Consider the following 27,927-nt stretch of genomic DNA (forward strand, 5'->3'; position numbering starts at 1 on the left):
TCCCTTTCTTTCTTCCTTTCAAGTATATTTGATTTACAATATTGTGTTAGTTTCTGGTGTACAGTGAGGTGGCCCTTTCTAATTCACAGAAGGGAACTATGGGGGCTAGTGCAGCCTCTGACCGCAAGGGAAGCATGCTCTAGGCAGATGGATCACTATGTGCAAAGGCATGGGGAAAGGAAGAAAACCCCTGCTGGGAAGTAGGTTGACAGAGGAGAGATAATGAAGTTGAACAGGTAGGCAGACTTCAGATTGGGAAGGACTTGAGTCTTCCCCATGTTAAAGAACGTGGTGTGTATACCAGTGGTAATGTGAAGCCGCTAAAGGTTTCAATGCAGAAGTGAGCTTGTTATCACTCTGGTTGCAGTACAGAAGATGTATTATCAGTGGGACAGAAAGAGAGTAGGAAGATCTGTTAGACTCTTGAAGAAATTCAGGGAAAGATTAAAGAGTTTCTGAACGAAGACTCTCTCAGTGAGGATAGACAAGAGTGGATAATTCTAAGAGAGGCTTAGGAGACAATTAGATTTGGTGATTGGCTCCAAGAGATCAAGAAGAAGGTGAGTCTAGGGAAAGAAGTGCTAGGGTCCAAGATTATGTCTTAGACAACTGGGTGGATGGTAACACCTTTAACAAGAATAGGGAATATGTCTTGGAGAGAGTAAGATAGAGAAATGTGGTGGAAATTGGTTTTTGGCATGCAGAATTTGAAATGCATCAGGCTCACTGTGGTGGAGATATCATATAATGGCTTGGTGTCTGATCTGGTCATTCAAGATAGAGAAATCTAACAGGGAGTTATTAAGGGTATAAGAGATGGTTGAAGCTATGGATATGGATGAGATTCTCACATAGTGCCTCGCATATAATGAGTACTTCATAGATAATGGATCTTATTGGATGACCCAGAAAGATTGTATTGAGTAAGAAGATGGCAAGGAATGGAATTCAGCCTGGGAGAGCAACTTTTTGGAATTGATATAGATGGAAGACCTGATAGAGATTTTTGAGAAGGGAAGATCGGCCATTAAACAGATGAAAAACCAAGAGTAGGGTAGAAAAAGCCAAAGCAACAGTAATTAATAGGATTAGAAGCTATAAAGAGCTTGTGTAGCATCAGGAGAGAATGATGTTCATTGGCTTTTGGAACTGGGGAAAATCTGAAACATTTTATTAAAATTAAAAAAATTTCAGCTTTATTGAGGTATAATTGACATAAGATATTTAAATTGTAATTGTGGTGATTGGACATATGTATACATTGTGAAAGGATTTGCACATCGAGTTAACTAACACATCCATCACCTCATGTATTTCTCCTTTTTTTGTGTGTGAGAACATTTATGTTCTTCTCTCTTAGCAATTTCAGTTATGCAATACAGTACTATCAACTATAGTCACCATGTTTTACATTAGATTCTCAGATCTTATTTATTTTACAGTTGAAAGTTTGTACCCTTTTACCAACCTCTCCTTATTTAAATATTTATTTTTGATTTTAATCTTTTTTTTTTTTTTTTTTTTTTTTCTTTTTGCGGTATGTGGGCCTCTCACTGTTGTGGCCTCTCCCGTTGCAGAGCACAGGCTCCGGATGCGCAGGCCCAGCGGCCATGGCTCACGGGCCCAGCCGCTCCGCGGCATATGGGATCCTCCCAGACCGGGGCACGAACCCGTATCCCCTGCATCGGCAGGCGGACTCTCAACCACTTGCGCCACCAGGGAGGCCCTGATTTTAATCTTTTGATTAAAAATTTAAAAATACTTTTGTTTCAAAATCATATATATGTATGTGTATAATACATATACATACATATATACACATATATATACATATATATGTATGTATATATAGCTTAAAAACTTTATTCTCCTGTGTTCTGTGAAAGATCAGTGAGCTTTAATTTGACTGTATCTCTTAGGCTATTTTTGCCATGTATTTTAACCAAAGTTATCCTAACCTTATGAGCTTTATGTACCTGTTTCTTTTTTCAAAATTTTTTCTTTTTTAACATTGAAATATAGTTGATGTACAATATTATACGTTACAGGTGTACAATGTAGTGATTCATAATTTTTACGGGTTATACTACATTTATGCTTATTATAAAATATTGGCTATATTCCCCATGTTGTACAATATATCCTTGTAGCTTATTTTATACCTAATAGTTTGTGCCTCTTAGTTCCCTACCCCTATATTACCCCTCCCCCCTTCCCTCTCCCCACTGGTAACCACTAGTTTGTTCTCTATATCTGTAAGTCTGTTTCTTTTTTTGTTATATTCACTAGTTTGTCCTACTTTTTAGATTCCACACATAAGTGATATCATACAGTATTTGTCTTTGACTTATTTCACTTAGCATAATGCCCTCCAAGTCCATCCATGTTGCTGCAAAAGGCAAAATTTCATTATTTTTTATGGCTGAGTGGTACTCCATTGTATATATACATATACCACATTTTCTTTATCCATTCATCTGTTGATGGACACTTAGGTGGCTTCCATATCTTGGCAATTGTCAATAGTACTGCTACGAACATTTGGGGTGCATGCATATTTTCAAATTAGTGTTTTTGTTTTTTTTTTGGATATATAATTAACAGTGGAATTGCTGGGTCATATGGTAGTTCTATTTTTAGTCTTTTGAGAAAACTCCAAACTGTTTTCCATATGAAATGCTGCCAGTAAGGCTTTAGTCTTTTAGCTTAAGCCTCAGGTATTATCTGGCTGTTAAGATGCAACTCACCTGAAAGGGGTAAAACTTGAAGCAACGGTGTATAACTTCCTGTGAGTGAGTTACAGTTGCTTGCCTGAGTGCCAGATTTGAAGTGAGTGGTAGGGGGAAGTAGGGAGAGGAGGAAAGGGGTAAAAGGTGGGAATAGAAATGAAGACCAAGGTGCTAGGAGCAGGAAGGGGCTAACAAGGGGAAGATAATTCTAAACAGCTGCTTGCTTAACTCCTAGGCTTGTCTGGGACCTGCCTTGTCCTTCGGAGCCTGGGAATTTAGGTAACAGGATCCCTGGTGGAGCTCTTCTGCATCTGTGATGCAAAGTGAATTAAAGCCCTTGGTAAATAAAGGCACAGGGTAAAAAAGGATTTTATCTTGGTAGAAAGCTATACTTTTTACAAAACTTTCACATTTGTTCCTTTATTTGGGTCTCCAAACAATTCAACGCAGGATAGAAACTGTCCTCATTAAGCTTTGATAAAAATCGAAGGCAAGCAAGCTCCTTTTACGTTCAGTTCAAAAACAGTCATGTGGTGGTCGGTATCATCATGCCTTATTTTAAGGAAGTGTTAGATCTGAAATAGTGACCCAAATGTAATACTTACAATACAGAAAATTTGGAAACAATTTAAATATTTGACAATAGGAAGTTAGTTATGTATCTTACCGTCATATAATGTGGCCATTAAAATGGTAAAAACAAAACTTAATGATGAAGGAAGATTTTAAGATATATTATTTAGTGAAAAAATAGTTTATAAAATATTATGTAGGCTGTGACTTTATTTTTTATAAAAATATGTATATTATGTATGTACGTATTCATAAGAAAAAAGTATGATAAATGTGGTTGATTATTTCTAGGTAAGATTTTATAATTTCTTTCTTCTTGTTTATATTTTCTAACTTACAATGAACATGTATTATTTGTGTGATATTGTAAAAGGTTGAATTCTGAGTGCCTCTTATAGATTCATGGATTTTAGGTCCCACGTGTATCTTGTTCTTTACTTTCACCTAGACAGAGGCATTCTGAATAATGTCTTTAAATGTTTGTGCAATGGACGTGTAAGAAGGTAGGAAGGAAATAAACATTTGATAAATGCTCACTTTACAGTAGTGCCCCCTTATGCTCAGGGGATATGTTCCAAGACCCCCAGTGGATGCCTGAAGCTGTGGGTAGTACCAACCCCTATATATAGCATGTTTTTCCTATACTACATACCTATGATAAAGTTTAATTGATGAATTAGGTACAGGAAGAGATAATAAGTAATAAGAAAAGAGAACAATTATAATACACTGTAATAAAGTTAAGTGAATGTGGTCTCTCTCAAAATATTTTATTGTACTGTACTCACCCTTCTTCTTGTGATGATGTGAGACGATAAAATGCCTGCATCATGAGATGAAATGAGGTGAATGATGTAGGCATTGTGATGTAACGTTAGGCTACTATTGACCTTCTGATGACACATCAGAAGGAGGATTGTCTGCTTCGGGTGATGCTGGGTTACTGACCCATGATGATGTTGATGATTGGGTATTGGGAGCAGATGATGGATGTCCAGGGTTGGGGAATCCCTGGTGGGATGGAGCGGCATGGCACAAGATTTCGCCAAGCTCTCAGAGTGGCCTGCAACTTAAAAATTATGAGTTGCTTATTTCTGGAGTTTTCCATTTAATATTTTTGGACCTCGGTTAACTGCAGGTAACTGAAACTGCAGAAAGCAGAACTACAGATAAAGGGAGACTACTGTACTTGGAACTTCACCTCTACTTTCTCTGCTATCCTCACAATATCCCTGTGAAGTTGATTTTAATTCCCCACTTAGCTGGTCTGATGATAATACCAAAGCTCTAAGGGTAAATTAAATTGGCAAAGATTATGCATCAAAAATAAGTGGTGAGGATAGGGGAGAACTTAGCTGTGACTGGTTCCAAAGTCCACACACCATCTTCTCTGCCATACTGTCTCCCACCTCCCAGCAGACACCATCCTTCACTTCATTGTACTTGACCCCAGCTGTGACTGTCTCTCCATATGCACCTGATACAGCTCCTTCCTCCGGGTTGCCCTCTGAGCTTCCTTTCCTGAATGTCTTTGTTGCTTTCACGCCTCTGCCTTCTTTGAGCTCCATTCTATCTAACCTGTTAGCATCACTCAACTTGAAAGTAATGGTTCTTATTTGTGTTTTGGACCCAGAACTCACTTGCAAATCTTATGAATGCTCTCCCCAGAAAATGCACTTTGCAGAGATATATATATATAGATAGAGACATAATTCTTTGTCTACTATTTCAACATATTCATGGTCCCTCTCATCTCAAGGTCCTCAGATTAAAACTCTGCTGTGAGGCTTTAAATACATATTATATCTTCTTAGATGAAGCATGTGACAGTGATTGTTCATTTTGGTTGCCTGCGAACCAATGTATGTGTTCTCTGAGGTAAGGAAATGCCCTTTTTGCTATCTGCACCTCTAATGACTCCAGGGAAATATATATGGGGTGAAAAAAAGCTACCTGAAGAACAACCAATTAATTACATGTGATACTTGATTGGTACTGTATACTAAGTTTTTAAAAAATAAAACACTAAATATTCATGGAGGAACTAACTCATGATAAACAATATATTGCATGGCCTGTTTCCATGGTGAACTGTTCAATGGTGGTAATTTTAATATGTTTATTTTTGTTTGTTTTCTTCCCTCAGAAATGAATGCCAGGGGAGTTATCCTCAGTGCATTTGAACGCTATCGCCTAAAAACATGCATTGACTTCAAGCCTTGGTCTGGAGAACCCAACTATATAACAGTGTTAAAGGGCAATGGGTAAGTTGAAGAGTTGGTCTTCTAAGTGTTCTGATGAGAACTGTTGTGGCTGGGACATTACCTCACAGCAGTAGCCCTCGACCCTAACCTTGGGGGGTCAGGGGCTTCCATTGCTCTTTGCTGGATCTGTTTTCTCTAGCCATAAAAGAATATTTTCTTACATGCAACCAGACCACCAATGTTAAGACAAGGAAGGTGGGATCGCATGCCATCCACCCTATGACTCTGGGAACTTCAGCCTCTTATTTCTGCCTTCAAGTAAAACCCATCTGTATGCATGCACACACGTATATTTAAATTTATTTTAACCTAAGAACTCTTACTACTTCAGTTAAGAAGATGATAGTTATTTGACTCAAGGTCAGCAGTTCTGAATGGTTGTATACCTATAAAACCCTTATTCAAGGACCATCTGAAAAATTTTGAAATTTCCAGAAAAGATCAGGACTAGGCTGCCTGGAGTATGACTCACTCCTTTTTAAACATTTGGGTCAGCTCAAGTTCTCCAAAGATCATCTGGTCTGGAAGGCTTTTCATACCGCACTGGGGTTTTGAGAGAAATACATGGTGTCCAAACATAAGTGAAGGATCTAGGTGGGTACCTAAGTGCATTAGGTTTTAGGGATTTTGCCCTAGGACCTCCACCTGCATCAATATAAAACCCTCTCCCCCTTCTGTAAACTCTCCTGTAAGCTGCTGGTCTTCAGTGGGAAATCAGCGCAATGGGAAGCAAGAACTTTCCATCGGAGAGCGCTGTGACAACATAGCAACAGTTCAACATGAGTTTCTCCACGCACTGGGATTCTGGCATGAACAGTCTCGTTCTGATCGGGATGACTATGTCAGCATAATTTGGGACAGAATTATTTCAGGTACATTTATCTTGTTTTCTCACATTGTTTTTAAGTTAAATACTGAATTTCTAAACATGTGCCCTCTTCTGCCATTGGTGCTACTAATAACGGGAAAACACTGATGTTTTGATCTTACTTGATTTGGCTCTAATTCAATAGGAGTTGAAGTGCCTGAAGGTTTTGGGGGAACCAGAACCCCAGTTTGAGCTGGATGTGATCTTAGAAACCAGTGTTTCCCAAAGATTATTTTATGTAGTGCCATTGCACAATTTGTTCAGGGGGCTTGTGTGGAATGGAATCTGTGGTCAAATTAATGTGGGAAATCTTGGGTTAAAAGAAATTGAACTTAGAGTTATTTACACTGCTGTACTGTTCAGTGTCTTTGCTAGACTAACATGAATTGTAAATCTCCAAGAGGAGCATTTCCCAAAATGACTTGATCATGTTTTTGTTCTTGTTTTCTTTTTGTAGAGTATTTGGATTTATTGTTCTTTTCTAAAAAATTTTTTTATTTTTTATTTTTTAAATATCTTTATTGAAGTATAATTGCTTTACAATGGTGTGTTAGTTTCTGCTGTATAACAAAGTGAATCAGCTATACATATACATATATCTGCATATCTCCTCCCTCCTGCGTTTCCCTCCCTCCCTCCCTATCCCACCCCTCTAGGCAGTCACAAAGCACCGAGCTGATCTCCCGGATTTATTGTTCTTTGGAGCCCATGTTGGGAAACACTGCAGTAGTTGAACAGCCTGAACTTTTTGTGACTTTGTGCTCAAAGTCAGAAAGGTTTTAATAACCCTGTCCGACTAGAACTTACATTTTCTGCAGTGACACTTAGTTTCCCCATTCGTCCTGCCTCCATAGGGTATGGCGGGGGTGTGGAGGGGGGAGGGGGGAGGGGGAGGGGAAGGATGGCATCGCTGTCAAGTGAGGCCAGTGAGGGCTGCTCTGTGCTGAGAGCCCCTGACATCACAATTCTAACATCACATTACCTGCCCCTGGCCTCACTCCTACCCAGAGTCTGGGGGAAGAAACTGAAGCCAACTGAAAGATTTCTAGAACAAGAGAAGTGTTGAGCTTTAATCTATGGCCTCACGCTTTAAGATTTCCAATGTCTTATTTCTGTTAGAAACTTCTGCCTCGATTTGATAACACATCTTTATGCTTTGTTGATCAAATCTACCTTGTTGTGTCCGCAAAATCATTTGATTTCACAATGCAATCAGTGGCCCATTGGTATGATGCTAAGCGGTCAGGAATCTTCTCTAAATGTATTTATTTACATACATCTACACATATTCCAGAAACTAAGAATAACTAAGATAACTAAGAAATCACTGACGGTGTCAGTCCTTTCTGATGACCACGTTATCATTCCCAGGTCCTACCCCACCACACCTCCCAAAGTCCTCTTATTTTCATCTCCATCCGCTGAGGATACTCTACCTCTCCTCATTGCCAATGACCCTGAGTGTTTCAACAACACCTTTTAGAATCCTTCTTTCCATTAGCAGTTCTTAGAACCTTAGGCCAAATGCTAAAGTTCAATTCTGAGCTGAAATGAAACCTTAGATAAGTTCAGCATGACAGCTGGTATCACAATTCTAAGTTTGAATAGTCTATTCTAAGATAGGAATATATGAAACACTTGAAATACCATAGAGTGTCAGTTGTAGCCAAGGTTGCACTGTTTATTGTAGTCTTTATTTCTAAGTTAACAGTCTTTGGAATAAGATAAACTAAATTTTGTGAACATCAAGTAATTAAAGATTTTTGTCTATATTTAGGCAAAAAGGAAAATTTTGAATCCTATGATGACCGAAAAACAGACTTCCTGAATGTTCCCTATGATTACAGCTCAGTGATGCACTACAGTAAAACTGCATTCCAGAATGGATCAGAACCAACAATTGTGACAAAGATCCCAGACTTCATGGATGTGATAGGCCAACGAATGGATTTCAGTGACTCTGATCTCTTAAAGCTGAATCAACTGTATAACTGCTGTATGTGACAGGTTCTTTGAAATGACTTCTCTTCCTCTCTGCTCTGTAGGAAAACATTCTGTTCTGTGCCATTTTGCCAAGCATTGCTGGGTTTTTTGAAATTATAGTTAGATAATTGTTTGATAATAATAGTTTGATAGTTGAAGTTTGATATTCTGAAAGAAAGAAAACAAAACAAAACAGAATAGCCCCCAGATACCAGACTACAACATGGAAGCAGCGTTTTTCTTCTCACAAGTCTGGGCTTTAGATATAAAAACAAACTGAGTCCTATAGCAGCATAAGCATGCTGCATTCAAGTTTTTGAAGCTGTTACTAATGCAAATGTGGACCAACTTGATATTCAAAACTCTTTTCAGCCCAAATGAGGTGTACAGTCATAATATAAATGGGATCAAATAATCCAGGTTGTGGTTTATTACTCTGAATAACTAGGGGAGTGTAGACTCAGGTTTCTATAATTAGTTAGCCTGATAAACAAGACTTGGGGCAGGCAGCTTATATAGAACTACACAGTTGGTCGATTGTCTTGGTTTTGCAGATATCAAGAGATCTTGAAGCCACCATCACCCAGAATCAGTGACGAGTCCCCTTTAATGTCATCCTAGAATTCCTAGTGCTTCTGGATAATCTCAGTTTTTTACTACTTAGATTATCATGTTATATATGAGCGTCAATCATTGTTTTTTTGCTTTGGTAGCCTCTTCCTTGAGCTTTATGGAGTCGTGCGATTTTGAACTGGAAAATGTGTGTGGTATGATTCAAAGTTCAGAAGATAATGCTGACTGGCAACGGGTCTCCCAGGTTCCTGAGGGGCCAGAGAGTGATCACTCCAACATGGGCCGGTGCAAAGGTAACAGGAGTGAGATACTTCCAGATTTTAATCTCAGTGGTTCTAGCCTCTTTCTTTGCTGTGAAATACTGGGATTTCTGTTCTTATTTTTATTAGAATTATTAATGATAGCCCACTTGTTCTACTCAGGAATTGGTTCTGTGCCTTATAAGGATATGGTTAATTTCTTTGCTTTTTACTGTCCGAGTTTGCTTTTTTTCCCCATGAGTCAGCGCTGGGCTCTGTGAAGCCTCTACCCATAGTATGTGCCCACAGCAAGAGGGGCTGCCCCTCCCCGAAAGGACTCTTTTCTCTGGAGCAGTGGGGTTGTTTTCTTGAAGGCTGAGGAATCCAAGAGAACTTCAGTGAACAGCACCAGGCTGTGAATTAATCAGTTTCAGAATTTCAGCTGGTTGTGATTACATGTTCCTGTTACAAAAATACTTTAAATGAAGGTAGAAAGTACAATTTATTTAATTTTACTCAGATGAGTATTCTTTTCCATTGAAATTTTGTTTTGAATCAAATAGTCATTTATTTGGCAACAAGCACCACATTTTTATTTATTTGCTCATTTCTGGCAGCAAATATGTAAAAGTAGCCTTCAGAACCCCGGGCCATTGCTTGACAGCTCAGATGATCTGGGAAGAGGTAGAGATCTCTAAGAGCACAGAGGTGCTTTTCCTTTTGCTTTTTTGGGGGATTGGTGGGGACAGGACAGATGTTGTTTAAAGGTACAAACTTGTAACGAGTAGTAAAAAGCCCTAGAGATCTAATGCACAGCATGGTGAATATAGGCAACAATATTGTATTATAATCATCAAACTTGCTGAGACTAGACTTAATTATTCCCACCACCAAAAAGAAATGATATTATGTATTGTGATAGAAGTGCTAATTATTGCTACAATGACAATCAGATGCCAATATATAAATGTGTCAAATGAACATGTTGTGTACCTTAAATTTACACAATGGTACATGTCAAACATATTTCAATTAAAAATATTTTTTAAATGTAGATTTGAATAGTGGATAGTGGTTCTACATAGATCAGTAGGAGGGAGGAAGGGAAGGGGCGGGTGGAGAGAGAGAGAAAGAGGGAGAGAGAGAGAGAGAGGCTAAACCAAACAGGTAACACTTTTTCCCATTTATGAAAACTAACGTGTAGTAAGAAAAAAGTGATCTAATGTTGCTTTTCTTCATAGACTGCCTGCTCCGAGAACTGCATTTAAATGCTCAAAACAGTGTCCTGCATACAGTGGGAACTAGGTGGAAATAGAGTGCCCGCGAGACATGCATTCCTGTATCCGGTATCTGTTTTCTCAGTTCTGCATTTGTCCTCTTTAACAGGTTCTGGCTTCTTCATGCATTTCAACAGTAGCTCTGTAAATGAGGGGGCCACAGCAATGCTGGGAAGTAGAATACTATACCCTAAACGAGGATTTCAGTGCTTGCAATTTTTTTTGTATAACAGTGGAAGTGAATATGACCAACTGAACATCTATATCAGGGAATATTCTACAGCCAGTGTGAACAGCCCTCTGACCCTTGTGGAAGAAATAAAAGGTACACTATCAACATTCTTATTCTTGGGTTCAGAATGAGTCAGTCTTAACCCTTTACTTTATGCAAAACCATTTACAACAGGATAGGGGCTATGGACTTAGTACTTTTCAATGTAGAACTTGATCCTACTTGTTTTATGCGGTGGTTGGGAAGCTAAAATGAGAGTCCTTTCTGTGCTACAGAATATGTGACACTTAAGAAACTGTAGATCAGTCTCTGGCGTTGGGGAAGTCCGTTCTTGGCAACTAATAAAAATATAATGGAAACTAGCTTAGGCAAAATGTGAAGAGTTACTGGCTCAACATAACTATATTGTAGAATGGAGAAGAAAGGAACTGGCCTCAGGCAGGATGGGACCTGTCCCTGAACATGGTTGGGGACCTTTCCTATTATCTCAGATGGGCTTTGTCCGTAAAACTGGTGCTTTGGCTGTTTCACTTCCCAGCTTACATTTTACCAAATGTGCCATCAGACTAGAGAAGGGACTCTTCCTCTAATTTCTAGCCTAGAAAAATAAATTCCAGTGAACGATTCTAATTGTTATGACTTGAGTTAAATGCATCTTCTGGAGCAGTTCTGAGTGGAGAGAGGGCAACACTGATTAGGTGGCCACACTTTCTTCTAATCATGTGTCTGGGAGGTGGGTCACGTTGACCACATATTAAAGCAGATGGTTCAGAAGGTCCGCTGAGGAAGGGAGGGGCTGTGGCCTGGCGGCTGTATTACTGTCTGCTCCACACAATGGCCTCTTGGTTTGAATGAATTGACTAAAACCTATTATAAAATGGATCCACATTATGTCATATGTCATGCCATTTTCCCCCTGTTTAACAGTGAAAAACAATCTGAAACATAGATGATGTTTTCCTTCATGAACACCTATAAGCTGAGGTTCTTAACCTTATTTTATATATATATATATATATATATATATATATATATACACACACACACACACACACATATATACACATATATACACACATTATACATGTACATTTTATGTATCTAATGCATATATAAAGGATTATAAATAAGATTATTACACACATATTTGATTATACATATATAATCCCTTGCATTAGCAATCTGTGGGTGTTATTATTGACAGATAATAGCACAAAATGTACTTAAGAAACCTGCTTAGGAGTCCAGAATTTAAACTGAAAGTACTGGTAAAAATGAAGTGGAGGCTCTCATGAAAGTTTTTTGTTCAATCTGGGGTCCTTCCACGGAGAATAGCATTTTCTGTAATTTGGATCTTTCTAACTTATTTTCAAGCAACATGTTTCTCATTAAGTGCCAATATATTTAAGTTTGAAGACATTGAGTTAACTACTAGTTTGACATGAATTCCTGAGCTATTCTCTACCTGGGAGGCTTCTGAAAACTTTTAAATGGACTGCTTCTTATTTGGGCATGTGACATCAGAAAATAAGACAAGGTGTCATACAATGTGCTGCTAGCTAGGGGTAGCAGTAATAGTGGAGGGGACGTGTAGTCTGGGAAGAAAGGAGATGGTACCAAATATTAGATATGTAACATCGAGTCAGTTGTAAGATGTGGGCTTTCTAGGGTTTGGTGAATTCATACTTAATACTGCCAAAGAGTTGACTAAAAATTTTGCATGTGAAGGAAGTATTCCAATCAAAGTATAAATAGATTAAAAGAGGCTTTGGCTGAGTATCACAGGAATCTGGGGTACAAGTGTAGAGTATTGGGCTTGCTTGTCTGTTTAACTAACTGAATGGGAGGTAACTTGTAAGTTGGGCATGGAGTTCTCATGAGTTAGATGCTATCGTTTGCTCACCTATCTCTGGGAAAGGGTGATCCATCTAAGAATCAGCTAGATAAGCATCCAAATATTCCAGAGAGCTGCGCCATCCCCACAGAAATGTCTTGAAGTAACTGGGCCTGAGCTGGAGGCATAAGAAAGCCATACCTCATACCCACAGGAAGCAGTAGGTCTAGAAAGACCCTTTGTCCATGAAGGTTAGAGCTCTAATGTCGATTTGCACATGATTCATAGTCCTTTGTCCTCTTTGGAATAATGATGTCTCTTTTGCAGATATACCCATTGGGAGCTGGCAACTTTACCACGTAACACTGAAAGTGACCAACAAATTTAGAGTGGTATTTGGAGGAGTCAGAGGTGCTGGTGCCTCACGGGGTGGCCTGTCTATTGATGACATCAATCTTTCAGAAACACAGTGCCCTCATCATGTCTGGCATATAAGGAATTTCACACAGCTCATTGGCAGCCCCAGTGGACCTGTCTTCAGTCCTTCATTTTATTCTTCTAAAGGCTATGCATTTCAGATTCGCTTGAATCTAAGTAGTTTGCCTAATGTAGGAATGTATTTCCACTTGATCTCTGGAGCCAATGATGATCAATTAGAGTGGCCATGTCCTTGGCAACAAGTCACGATGACCATCTTGGATCAAAATCCTGACATTCGACAGCGTATGTCGAACAGGAAGAGTATAACTACAGACCCATTTTTGACCACCGGTTTGTGACTCATCTTTTTTATTGCTAATACACAATCACTGCTCTAGGAGAGATGATTTGGGAAGGAGAGACTGCATAACCAGGTAGCTAGGGAATTTTGAGCCCCAAATCTAAGGATCAGAAGATATTTAGGGGAAGGGCTTCAGCAGCTGTGGACAGAGTCTCCCAGGCAGGAGACTGTCAGAAATGTCAGCAAAGATGCCAACAAATTGAGAAGATAGTGGCTATATTTTTGGAAACTGCTGACAATACCTGAATTCCCAGGGTTGTACGAGGAGTGTTTTAGTTTTAGAGTCCGACGCACCTGGGCTCAATCCAAGGTTTGCTTCTTATTAGCTATGTAACCTTGAGCAGATAATCTCTTGAAACACCAGTGTCCTCAGAAGTAAAACTGGGACAGTAATAAAAACCCCACACATTTATTAAAAGTATCTCTACAGATCAAGTAGGGAAGTTTGTGGAAGGGCCTGGTATGGAGAGGCTCTCAGATGTTGAGTTCTCCTAACCCATGCTGTCCTGGTCTTGCCTCTGAATTGTCAAAAACAGCTCAGCTTTTGTAATGGGGGTGGTTTTTGATCAGAACGAAGATGTTGAGTAGGTGCTCCGTAGTGTTGGGAAGGGTATGGGAATGGACTGCAACTACTTATTAAAGAATTCTGGAGGACTTGCCAATGGTGACACCATCCCCCCTCTTTCTAGTCTGAAAAGGAAGCAGCACCCAGAAAGCAATGATCACATTTCTAACTGTAATAATCCTTTGCCCTCTGGGAACATAATAAAGTGAAAAATGGAATTGTGGCAAGGTGAATATTATTGCCAAATTTGAATTCTGTATATGACCTGAGTGACTTGGGGAAAAAAAAATAATCTGATAGGAAAAAAAATAGTATTCACAAAGAGGTGTGGGGATTTGATGTTCAGAATTTCTTTACTTTTTTCCAAAACATTTCTCCCTGAATGATGTTGAAAATGGCTCAAGGTTGGGTGGGTCACCGCCTTTTTCCAGAAGCAGTGCTTCTCACTCTCTTCTACTCCTGAAGGACTTTACTCTGTTAGGTGAATAATTCAGTTACTGAGGTGAATTGTTCACTGCTAATATTAAAAACTCTCTCAGTAACACATTGATTTAACTCAGCTAAAAGGACTACATGTAACTCAGAAGGCCACTAAAGAGTGACTCTAATGGGCAACGGAGTTTCTACACTGCTCATTCAGTAGAAGTGTGACACCCCATGTAGGAAACTTTTGATACCTCTCCACTCATATTCCAGAATGTGGTCCTCCCTGCCATGTCATCTCATTTCTTTAGGACAGCATAAATGAACAAACTCCAGTGTCTTGCCAGGGAATACATTACAGGTCAATAGCATCACTGAATTATTTTGAGCTCTATCCTAATTGTGCTTCACATTGCCTGTGCTTTCCTACACCAAAAGCTATGATGATGCTAAACACAATCCATTAATATAAATTGCTTTTTCAGATAATGGAAACTATTTTTGGGACAGGCCTTCCAAAGTGGGAGTACAAGCTTTTTTCCCTAATGGAACTCAGTTTCGAAGAGGTAGGGGCTATGGATACAGTGTCTTTATGACTCATGAGAGGCTGAAAAGCAGAGATTTTATAAAAGGAGATGATGCTTATATCCTCCTGACAGTGGAAGGTAAGTCAATAAAAATAGTTTTATCTAAGCTGCTTTTTATTTGTGGTCGTTGATTATTTACTGTGTTTTTCTGGATTCCATTTTGAGATATATTAGAGACGTGGGAGGAAATGAGCATGAGTGAGATTTTTTTTAGTATGAATCATTAACAATATGAAAATAATTTAAATGGAAACAGGGACAGTTCCAGGATAAAGAACTTAATTAACACTGCATGGAGCAATAGTGGAAAGCTTTAGTCCAGAACACTTCTTTAGAAATAAGCTGAAGTGTAGCCATTATACTCTAGAATTTAACTCTAGGATTCCAGAAGTAAAAATATCCCAGAAACACATAAAATTAGAGTAGAAATGATCTGGCTTTATTGTCTCTTTCAGATATATATACATACATATATAGAGATGTGTGCACACACACATATATCTTGTCAGTAATAGCATTAATCTATTGTCTTCTAAAATTTCTTAGCCATGGCAGCCAATAATTACATTTTCCAGTAATACCATTGGTTTCCATGCCAAGGCCCAGGCAAGCACATGTTCAGTTGCAGCCCCACAGGCTGGTTCAGCTTCCCTTTGTGTCTAGATTTCAGCCTGCCTGTTTATTTTTTCACTGCCTCTAAACGTTACTGAATGGTGCTTCAGGAGTACCTGAATTTCTCACAAACCTGAAGCCTGAACAGTTTATTTTGAAACTTAAAGATCAAATGCTTGTTAAACCCCATATTGATTTCCCTCCATGCTCTCCTCTTACCCTCCTTAGACATATCCCACCTTAATACTACACAAAATGAGCCAATCCCGACCTTGGGCATCAATGACCTTTGCACAAACTTTAAATGTGAGAATGATGGCGTTTGCATTCTCCATGATGGCAAAGCTGAGTGCAGGTAAGGATGCAATCTACCCATTCTTTTGTTACATATTTTTTCATTCCCACAATGTAGGATTCATATGATATTTCATATGAATGAAATCAGTTGATTCTCATCTCAAAACCGTTCATAAGATATTTATCTTTTGCTCTCCCTTTGGGACTTTGGGTTGCCAGCAGAATGACAGAATTATTTATGCAAAGATAGCACGTTATTCTAATTGCCTGAAACAGTCCTCATGAGTTACATATCTTATTAGGTCCTCACAGTGGTCTGGTGTGGTTGCTGTGACTGTCCCTGTTTCCTAGATGGAGATACCTAAATTCTAAGAAGAGCCTGACCATGGCCATAGCTGGGATGTGGAGGGACTGGGACACTGAGAACTAAATTTTCTCCACTACCTATGCTACCTTCCTTTCCCAACTGGGAGCTGCTGTGTTAAGTCCCAGATTAGGAGTAATTCCATTGTTCCTTTCCGTTGGCCCTGCCTGTGCTAGTCTAACCAACCCTTCTAGTCCAGAATGGGTAACAAATAGTTCCATCTGCCAATGACCTGAGTGTTGACTCACACCTTCAATGGTGAAGATTTTCAGATTAAAATATCAACTCATAACTCTGAGTCACGTTCCGAACATGTAGGTGTCCGTCAGGGGAAGACTGGTGGTACATGGGAGAAAGGTGTGAAAAGAGAGGCTCAACTCGAGACACCATTGTGATTGCCGTGTCTTCCACTGTTGCTGTGTTTGCCCTGATGCTGATCATCACCCTCGTCAGTGTCTACTATACCAGGAAAAAGTATCATAAAGAGACAAGTTCAAGGACAACAAATATGACTCTGGAAAATGTAAGTTGACTTTCATATTTGGTTATTCAAAACCTATTGATGGAATTATATAAAGACAAATTAGGACTTTTTATATATCCTAAAAAAAAAATTTCTCTACTCCCTATGCTGGGGACAACAGCTTTGAGACTATGAGTTCTTGTTATGTCACTATAAAGCAATGGGTCTTAAATTGGGATCCATGGAGGGTTTTACGGGGGATTTTATTATCCTTCTGGAACTGTACCCAGAATTTTGTATGGTTGTGCAATTTTCTGGGGTGGGAGTCTGTGACCCTCCTGAAAGGCATAACTGATTTTGCCTACACATTTCAACCTTCCTGGTTAAGGGGAGAGGTGACCTGTAAGTGTCATCGTTCTAAAGGTTGAGCTCAGGCTTGTAGGAAGGGGGTGCTAAGCACATTTGGGGCTTTTGCATTAAAGAAGTTTCCAAATGATTCTGGCTTCATGTGTGGTAACTGACTTTAAGGCAAGATTTTCAAGTAGAAATTTTAAAGTTTGCCTCAGAAGGTCTCTAGAATGGCAATACACTCTTGAAATTACCCTGGGGAAGCAGACTATTTGAGATGGATATTTGCACACAGGACATTTACTGTGCGTGCTCTTGGGAACACCAGTGATGGAGTGAGGGAAGGTGGTCCAGGCAGAGGGCGAGGTTGGATTGTGCTGTGGTTGCAGCTGAGGCCTCAGCATCCTCTTCAGGGAGCTCTGGAGCTGGGATGGCCCTTAGAGTGACCTGAATTGAGGCAAGGGGGCCAGGCCATTGTACTCCCTACATCAATAGCCATTGGATTGGGGCTGTCCCCGGGGAGGGAGCAGAACATTAAGCAAGGCAGCACCCTTTGGGGTAAGGCATGTCCTGAGGAAAGCTTTCATTTTGAAGGGCAGGACTAACAGAGAACCCCAGCACCCACAACATACCCCAGTCACAGAGAGCACAGTTTCATATGCAGATTCCTATTCTCACTCACAAAAGAGCACTTCTAATGGAATAAAATCTGAACATCATTTAAAAGTGAAACTTAAAAATTCTTCCAGTTCTATTTCATTCAAAACAGAGTCTCTGAAAATTACTAGCAAAACTGAAGACAAAACACGCCCAATGAACACATCTCTGAAACTGAAAATACTGCAATTACCTTAAGCATGAGGATATTTTCTTTAAAAAATGATTATTCAAGACATGCTGTATCGACGCGGAGATCACCTTCCTCCCCAAGGATACACCAGAAATACAGCTACACATGGAACAACTCCTACAGAACACCTACTGAACGCTGGCAGAAGACCCCAGACCTCCCAAAAGGCAAGAAACTCCCCACATACCTGGGTAGGGCAAAGCGGAGAGATCCCCGCACAGAGGAGCGGTGCCGAGCGGCACTCACCAGCCCGAGAGGCTTGTCTGCTCGCCCGCCGGGGCGGGCGGCGCTGGAAGCTGAGGATCAGGCTTCGGTCAGAGCGCAGGGAGAGGACTGGGGCTGGCGGCGAGAACTCAGCCTGAAGGGGGCTAATGTGCCACAGCTAGCCGAGAGGGAGTCCGGGAAAACTCTGGAGCTGCCGAAGAGGCAAGAGACTTTTTCTTCCCTCTTGGTTTCCTGGTGCGCAAAGAGAGGGGATTAAGAGCGCTGCTTAAAGGGGCTCCACAGACGGGTGCGAGTCGCGACTGAAAGAGCGGAGGCCAGTGACGGGCGTGGGACGCTGGGGCTGCTGCTGCCGCCGCCAAGAACCTGTGTGCGAGCGCAGGTCACTGTCCACACCGCCCTTCCGGGAGCCTGTGCAGCCCGCCACTGCCGGGGTCCCGGGATCCAGGGGCGGCTTCCCTGGGAGAACGCACGGCGCGCCTCGGGCTGGTGCAACGTCACGCCGACCTCTGCCGCTGCAGGCTCGCCCCGCACTCTGTGCCCCTCCCTCCCGCCCGGCCTGAGTGAGCCAGAGTCCCCGAAGAGGCTGCTCCTTTAACCCTGTCCTGTCTGAGCGAAGAACAGACGCCCTCCGGCGACCTACACACAGAGGCGGGGCCAAATCCAAAGCTGAGACCCAGGAGCTGTGAGAACAAAGAAGAGAAAGGGAAACCTCTCCCAGCAGCCTCAGAAGCAGTGGATTAAAGCTCCACAATCAACTTGATGTACCCTGCATCTGTGGAATACATGAATGGACAACAAATCATCCCAAATTGAGGAGCCAGGAGTCAGTGCTGTGCCTCTGAGGTGGGAGAGCCAACTTCAGGACACTGGTCCACAAGAGACCTCCCAGCTCCACATAATATCAAACGGCGAAAATCTTCCAGGGATCTCCATCTCAACACCAGCACCCAGCTTCACTCAACGACCAGCAAGCTACAGTGCTGGACACCCTATGCCAAACAACTAGCAAGACAGGAACACAATGCCACCCATTAGCAGAGAGGTGGGCTAAAATCATAAAAAGTCCACAGACACCCCAAAACACACCACCAGATGTGGACTTGCCCACCAGAAAGACAAGATCCAGCCTCATCCACCAGAACACAGACACTAGTCCCCTCCACCAGGAAGCCTACACAACCCACTAAACCAACCTTAGCCACTGGGGACAGACACCAAAAACAACGGGAACTACGAACCTGCAGCCTGCAAAAAGGAGACCCCAAACACAGTAACATAAGCAAAATGAGAAGACAGAAAAACACACAGCAGGAGAAGGAGCAAGATAAAAACCCACCAGACCTAACAAATGAAGAGGTAATAGGCAGTCTACCTGAAAAAGAATTCAGAATAATGATGGTAAAGATGATCCAAGATTCTATTTCCAAGATCCAAAATCTTGGAAATAGAATAGACAAAATGCAAGAAACAGTTAACAAGGACCTAGAAGAACTAAAGATGAATCAAGCATCGATTAAAAACACAATAAATGAAATGAAAAATACTCTAGATGGGATCAATAGCAGAATAACTGAGGCAGAAGAACGGATAATGAGGTGGAAGATAAAATAGTGGAAATAACTGATGCAGAGCAAAATAAAGAAAAAAGAATGAAAAGAACAGAGGACAGTCTCAGAGACCTCTGGGACAACATTAAACGCACCAACATTCGAATTATAGGGGTTCCAGAAGAAGAAGAGAAAAAGAAAGGAACTGAGAAAATATTTGAAGAGATTATAGTTGAAAACTTCCCTAATATGGGAAAGGAAATAGTTAATCAAGTCCAGGAGGCACAGAGAGTCCCATACAGAATAAATCCAAGGAGAAATATGCCAAGACACATATTAATCAAACTGTCAAAAATTCAACACAAAGAAATCATATTGAAAGCAGCAAGGCAAAAACAACAAATAACACACAAGGGAATCCCCATCAGGATAACAGCTGATCTCTCAGCAGAAACTCTACAAGCCAGAAGGGAGTGGCAGGACATAATTAAAGTGATGAAGGAGAAAAACCTGCAACCAAGATTACTCTACCCATCAAGGATCTCATTCAGATTTGATGGAGAAATTGAAACGTTTACAGACAAGCAAAAGCTGAGAGAGTTCAGCACCACCAAACCAGCTTTACAACAAATGCTAAAGGAACTTCTCTAGGCAAGAAACACAACAGAAGGAAAAGACCTACAATAACGAACCCAAAACAATTAAGAAAATGGGAATAGGAACATACACATCGATAATTACCTTAAATGTAAATGGACTAAATGCTCCCACCAAAAGACACAGATTGGCTGAATGGATACAAAAACAAGACCCATATATATGCTGTCTACAAGAGACCCATTTCAGACCTAGAGACACATACAGACTGAAAGTAAGGGGATGGAAAAAGATATCCCATGCAAATGGAAACCAAAAGAAAGCTGGAGTAGCAATTCTCATATCAGACAAAATAGACTTTAAAATAAAGACTACTAGAAGAGACAAAGAAGGACACTACATAATGATCAAGGGATCGATCCAAGAAGAAGATATAACAACTGAAAATATTTATGCACCAAACATAGGAGCACCTCAATACATAAGGCAAATACTAACAGCCATAAAAGGAGAAATCAACAGAAACACAATCAAAGTAGGGGACTTTAACACCCCACTTTCACCAATGGACAGATCATCCAAAATGAAAATAAATAAGGAAACACAAGCTTTAAATGATACATTAAACAAGATGGACTTAATTCATATTTATAGGACATTCCATCCAAAAGAACAGAATACACATTTTTCTCAAGTGCTCATGGAACATTCTCCAGGATAGATCATAACTTGGGTCACAAATCAAGCCCTGGTAAATTTAAGAAAATTGAAATTGTATCAAGTATCTTTTCCGACCACAATGCTATGAGACTAGATATCAATTACAGGAAAAGAGCTGTAAAAAATACAAACACGTGGAGGCTAAACAATACACTACTTAATAACGAAGTGATCACTGAAGAAATCAAAGAGGAAATTAAAAAATACCTAGAAACAAATGACAATGGAGACACAATGACCCAAAACCTATGGGATGCAGCAAAAGCAGTTCTAAGAGGAAGTTTATAGCAATACAATCCCACCTTAAGAAACAGGAAACATCTCGAATAAACAACGTAACCTTGCACCTAAAGCAATTAGAGAAAGAAGAACAAAAACATCCCAAAGTTAGCAGAAGGAAAGAAATCATAAAAATCAGATCAGAAATAAATGAAAAAGAAATGAAGGAAACGATAGCAAAGATCAATAAAACTAAAAGCTGGTTCTTTGAGAAGATAAACAAAATTGATAAACCATTAGCCAGACTCATCAAGAAAACAAGGGAGAAGACTCAAATCAATAGAATTAGAAATGAAAAAGGAGAAGTAACAACTGACACTGCAGAAATACAAAAGATCATGAGAGATTACTATAAGCAACTCTATGCCAATAAAATGGACAACCTGGAAGAAATGGACAAATTCTTAGAAATGCACAACCTGCCAAGACTGAATCAGGAAGAAATAGAAAATATGAATAGACCAATCACAAGCACTGAAATTGAAACTGTGATAAAAAATCTTCCAACAAACAAAAGCCCAGGACCAGATGGCTTCACAGGCGAATTCTATCAAGCATTTAGAGAAGAGCTAACACCTATCCTTCTCAAACTCTTCCAAAATATAGCAGAGGGAGGAACACTCCCAAACTCATTCTACGAGGCCACCATCACCTTGATACCAAAACCAGACAAGGATGTCACAAAGAAAGAAATCTACACACCAATATCACTGATGAACATAGATGCAAAAATCCTCAACAAAATACTAGCAAACAGAATCCAACAGCACATTAAAAGGATCATACACCATGATCAAGTGGGGTTTATTCCAGGAATGCAAGGATTCTTCAATATACGCAAATCAATCAACGTGATACACCATATTAACAAATTGAAGGAGAAAAACCATATGATCATCTCAATAGATGCAGAGAAAGCTTTTGACAAAATTCAACACCCATTTATGATAAAAACCCTGCAGAAAGTAGGCATAGAGGGAACTTTCCTCAACATAATAAAGGCCATATATGACAATCCCACAGCCAGCATCATCCTCAATGGTGAAAAACTGAAACCATTTCCACTAAGATCAGGAACAAGACAAGGTTGCCCACTCTCACCACTCTTATTCAACCTAGTTTTGGAAGTTTTAGCCACAGCAATCAGAGAAGAAAAGGAAATAAAAGGAATCCAAATGGGAAAAGAAGAAGTAAAGCTGTCACTGTTTGCAGATGACATGATACTATACATAGAGAATCCTAAAGATGCTACCAGAAAACTACTAGAGATAATCAATGAATTTGGTAAAGTAGCAGGATACAAAATTAATGCACAGAAATATCTTGCAGTCCTATATACTAATGATGAAAAGTCTGAAAGAGAAATTAAGGAAACACTCCCATTTACCATTGCAACAAAAAGAATAAAATATCTAGGAATAAACCTACCTAAGGAGACAAAAGACCTGTATGCAGAAAATTATAAGACACTTATGAAAGAAATTAAAGATGATACAAATAGATGGAGAGATGTACCATGTTCTTGGATTGGAAGAATCAACATTGTGAAAATGACTCTACTACCCAAAGCAATCTACAGATTCAATGCAATCCCTATCGAACTACCACTGGCATTTTTCACAGAACTAGAACAAAAAATTTCACAATTTGTATGGAAACACAAAAGACCCCGAATAGCCAAAGCAATCTTGAGAACGAAAAATGGAGCTGGAGGAATCAGGCTCCCTGACTTCAGACTATACTACAAAGCTACAGTAATCAAGACAGTATGGTACTGGCACAAAAACAGAAAGATAGATCAATGGAACAGGATAGAAAGCCCAGAGATAAACCCACAGACATATGGCCACCTTATCTTTGATAAAGGAGGCAGGAATGTACAGTGGAGAAAGGACAGTCTCTTCAATAAGTGGTGCTGGGAAAACTGGGTAGGGACATGTAAAAGTATGAGATTAGATCACTCCCTAACACCATATACAAAAATAAGCTCAAAATGGATTAAAGACCTAAATGTAAGGCCAGACACTATCAAACTCTTAGAGGAAAACATAGGCAGAACACTCTATGACATAAATCACAGCAAGATCCTTTTTGACCCACCTCCTAGAGAAATGGAAATAAAGACAAAAATAAACACATGGGACCTAATGAAACTTAAAAGCTTTTTCACAGCAAAGGAAACCATAAACAAGACCAAAAGACAACCCTCAGAATGGGAGAAAATATTTGCAAATGAAGCAACTGACAAAGGATTAATCTCCAAAATTTATAAGCAGCTCATGCAGCTCAATAACAAAAAAACAAACAACCCAATCCAAAAATGGGCAGAAGAGCTAAATAGACATTTCTCCACAGAAGATATACAGACTGCCAACAAACACATGAAAGGATGCTCAACATCTTTACTCATTAGAGAAATGCAAATCAAAACTACAATGAGATATCATCTCACACCAGTCAGAATGGCCATCATCAAAAAATCTAGAAACACTAAATGCTGGAGAGGGTGTGGAAAAAAGGGAACACTCTTGCACTGCTGGTGGGAATGTGAATTGGTACAGCCACTATGGAGAACAGTATGGAGGTTCCTTAAAAAACTATAAATAGAACTACCATATGACCCAGCAATCCCACTACTGGGCATATACCCTGAGAAAACCATAATTCAAAAAGAGACATGTACCAAAATGTTCATAGCAGCCCTATTTACAATAGCCCGGAGATGGAAACAACCTAAGTGTCCATCATCGGATGAATGGGTAAAGAAGATGTGGCACACATATACAATGGAATATTACTCAGCCATAAAAAGAAATGAAATTGAGCTATTTGTAATGAGGTGGATGGACCTAGAGTCTGTCATACAGAGTGAAGTAAGTCAGAAAGAGAAAGACAAATACTGTATGCTGACACATATATATGGAATTTAAGAAAAAAAATGTCATGAAGAACATAGGGGTAAGACAGGAATAAAGACACAGACCTACATGAGAATGGACTTGAGGATATGGGGAGGGGGAAGGGTAAGCTGTGACAAAGCGAGAGAGAAGCATCAACATATATACACTACCAAACATAAGGTAGATAGCTAGTGGGAAGCAGCCACATAGCACAGGGAGATCAGCTCGGTGCTTTGTGACCGCCTGGAGGGGTGGGATAGGGAGGGTGGGAGGGAGACGCAAAAGGGAGGGGATATGGGAACATATGTATATGTATAACTGATTAAATTTGTTATAAAGCAAAAAAAAAAAAAAAAGACATGCTGTATCTTAAGTTTTGTTTTTTTTTTTTTGCTGTACGCGGGCCTCTCACTGCTGTGGCCTCTCCCGTTGCGGAGCACAGGCTCCGGACACACAGGCTCCGCGGCCATGGCTCGCGGGCCCAGCCGCTCCGCGGCATGTGGGATCTTCCGGGATCGGGGCACGAACCCGTGTCTCCTGCATCGGCAGGCGGACTCTCAACCACTGCGCCACCAGGGAAGCCCCCAAGTTTTCAATTTTTTTTAAGTAGACAAACTTATTTGTTTAAAGACACTTGTTTGTTAAAGACAATAAATTTGTGAAGTTATTCAAAAGATGAACAATGATAATGAACAGAAAGCAAATAGTTTTATTCTCATACACTACTGTCATGTTTCCTCAACCTCAGGAAGATGTTTAAAGCTAGTCATAGGCAGTGGATCAATTACTTCACAAGCTTATTAGAAAACTACTTAAAATATATATAGGTTTTTTTTTATTTTTAAAAACAGGTATTTCCAGATTACTTTCTGTCTCAAAATAAAAGGGACAGATCAGCCAATGACCCAGTAGGTCAACCTGGTGGAAGCTGTGCCCACCGACATGGTCCTCTGGGCTAGTAGGGATGTACTTGGGGGCTGGAGTAGGAATGGTGGGGGAGTGGTTAGGGAGGAGAGGACCAGTTAGATGGTGGATGGGACTGCCAGGATATTCCTCTGGAAGCTGGTAGATGTAAGTGCTATTATAAAGGCTGATTTATCGACCTAAAATTGGAATTAAAGAAAATGATAAAACAAAGAGAAGAGAAAGAAGGAAGTTAATTCAATAAAGGAGAGAACTATTAGAGTATCAGGGACATGGTAGGGCCATTAATTGGAAACACACACACACACAACCACCATATTATAAAAACAGAACTGTTTTGCCTCTGGGTCATTTAAACACATGCCCAAGAGCAAGGAGTCAACTTACAGTTTCCTTAGTCTAGGCATTTCTACAGTAAATTTACTGATAGCAGAAACTCCAGCTCTAGTTTAAATCTTAAATCAGAATGACCTTTTTCCTGAGACTGAAGTGTGTGCTCACCCTGATGTTTTAGCATCTGAATAAAGTGGGATAGGCCAGAGCATGTTCCTGGAGACGGAGGCTGGGGTCCCCTTGCCAGTTGGGAGGGATGCCAGGAGACTGCTCATGGCACTTCATTTAAACATTACAATGTTTCATTGGATTCATTTCAATGACAGTTTTTAAATTTAGAAATTAAGTGATCGATTGTTCTTCCCCCTTTTAGCAATATGCACTTTGAAGATTAACTCAGCAATACAGCCAGCAAATGAAATGAAAAATTCTTCATGATGGTTTCACCTACAATATATTACAACAACTTCACCTTCTATAAACGGACCTTCTCTGTACATAGCTGGATATACTACAAATCATTATTTTGGTAAAGGTCTAATTGGTGAAATGTTGCTTGTGTTTTTGTTTTTAAAAGAGGGGAGTAAGAAAATAAAAAATAAAAATAGATAAAGGTGGAGAAGAAACTCAGGCTGTTCTGGAAGCATAATATTGTCTTTAAGACGGAGAGCAAGAACTGGGGGTAGCTTTCCAAATGACTGCCTTCTCTTTGGGGGCCAAGTATGTTGGCCTCACAGGTGATTCCCTAGAAACCCACTGGAAACACCCAACGGGAATGATCTTCCATGTGGAATCTCAGCATTTCCATGCTGTCATGTCCCGATGTAGGGAGGGACAGCGGGCAGCTCCTTTCTCCCTGGGGACATGTGCCTCCCACAGCTCTAAAACTGGCCACTCTCTTGTTTCCTTTATTATTATTATTATTATTACTGACCATGTTTGTGGCCTGTGGGATTTTAGTTTCCCGACCAGGGATCAAAACCAGGACCTCAGCAGTGAGAGCGCAGAGTCCTAACCACTGGACCACCAGGGAATTTCCTCTCTTGTTTTCTGACTTAAGCCCCACAGTATGTGAGTCTGGTTTAGAATCTGTTTGAACATACAACTACAATCAATAAGAACACTTTAAACTCCTAGAACAGTTCTCAAAGTTTTGGTTTTCAGGAGCCTTTATACTTTTAGAAATTATTGAGGGCCCCAAAGAGCTTTTGCATATGAACATTCCATTTATCAGTTCTTACCATACTAGACATTCAAACGAGGAAAATTGAAAACTATGTCTTTATTAATCCTTGAAAAATAACAAGCCCATACGTGTTAACATAAATACTATTTTCTTGAAAAATAACTATATTTTCCAAAACAAAAGAAAATTTAGCAAAAAGAGTGTGTGTTGTGTTACATTTTTTGCAAATCTCTAATATCTGGCTTAATAGAAAACAGCTGAATTCTTACATAAGTGTCTGCATTCAGTCTGTAGCAATATATTATTTTTGTAGAAGAATATAAAGAAAATCTAAACTTACACAGATATGTAGTTGGAAAAAGGAGGCATATTTGAATAGCTTTCCAAGTCATTGCGGATATTCTTTTTCAATATCCTTTGTTAAAAGTGGACAAATGCTAATTTCTTAAAGGTTAGATACAATTGGAATCTGAAAACATATCAATGAATTTTGGTACTCCATCCAGTAAATCTATTGGTCTATCTCATATTTTGAATGGATCTTTCATCTATGCATGATTTTGTCATATCGTGCATTGATTATTTAGAAAATATTGGCTCACTGACTTATGTAGCTCTTACAACTTTTGGTACATTTCATCACACAGTATCAAAACCTAACATTAATGTCACCATCGTCTCATTAAAAAATTCTTTAAGTCTTGGAAGTTGATGCTCATGATGTCAGAAACAAATTTTCCAAAATGCTAATTTTTGCTTGAAAGCTTAACGTTTATCATTGGCAATAAGTACTATCCTCCTTGTAATGACAGGTACATGACTTCACTGAATTTTTAAAATTCAAGTTTTATTTTGAGATCATTGTAGATTTACATGCAGTTGTTAGAAATAATACAGAGATAACTGTGTACCCTTCACTTAGTTTCCCTCTACGGTGACAACTTGCAAAACTTTAGTGCAGTGTCACAACCAGGATGTTGATATTGATACAAACTACAGAACAGTTTCATTACCACAAAAATCCATCAAATTGCCTTCATATAACCAAGTCCCTTTCCATCTCGTTCCCACCTCCTGTTTAAACCATGGCAATCTGGGACTTCCCTGGCGGTCCAGTGGTTAAGACGCCAAACTTCCACTGCAGGGGGCGCAGGTTGGATCCCTGGATGGGGAACTAAGATCCCGCATACCAAGCGAGTGGGGTGGCGGGGGGGAAAAAAAAGCCCTTGGCAATCATTAATCTGTTCTCTATTTTTATAGTTTTGTCATTTTAAAATGTTATATTAATGGAACCATACAGTATAGAACTTTTTGGGATTGATTTTTATTTTTTTAACTCAGCATAATTCTCTCT

At 39.8% G+C, this 27,927-nt stretch overlaps 1 protein-coding gene across 1 annotated transcript in view; it reads left to right on the plus strand.

The window, feature by feature from the left end:
• Positions 1 to 27,927, plus strand: part of MEP1B (meprin A subunit beta) — a 64,516-nt gene that overhangs the window by 7,573 nt on the left and 29,016 nt on the right. Inside the window, exons 6-14 of the mRNA XM_060118364.1 lie at positions 5,449 to 5,566; positions 6,260 to 6,438; positions 8,212 to 8,430; positions 9,131 to 9,283; positions 10,616 to 10,831; positions 12,900 to 13,343; positions 14,827 to 15,006; positions 15,769 to 15,895; positions 16,520 to 16,724. Of these exons, the coding sequence (XP_059974347.1) occupies positions 5,449 to 5,566; positions 6,260 to 6,438; positions 8,212 to 8,430; positions 9,131 to 9,283; positions 10,616 to 10,831; positions 12,900 to 13,343; positions 14,827 to 15,006; positions 15,769 to 15,895; positions 16,520 to 16,724 (1,841 nt within the window). The remainder of the gene's footprint in view (positions 1 to 5,448; positions 5,567 to 6,259; positions 6,439 to 8,211; positions 8,431 to 9,130; positions 9,284 to 10,615; positions 10,832 to 12,899; positions 13,344 to 14,826; positions 15,007 to 15,768; positions 15,896 to 16,519; positions 16,725 to 27,927) is intronic.

Source organism: Mesoplodon densirostris, chromosome 15 (genome assembly GCF_025265405.1).
Source record: "Mesoplodon densirostris isolate mMesDen1 chromosome 15, mMesDen1 primary haplotype, whole genome shotgun sequence".
Taxonomy (NCBI): Eukaryota; Metazoa; Chordata; class Mammalia; order Artiodactyla; family Ziphiidae; genus Mesoplodon; species Mesoplodon densirostris.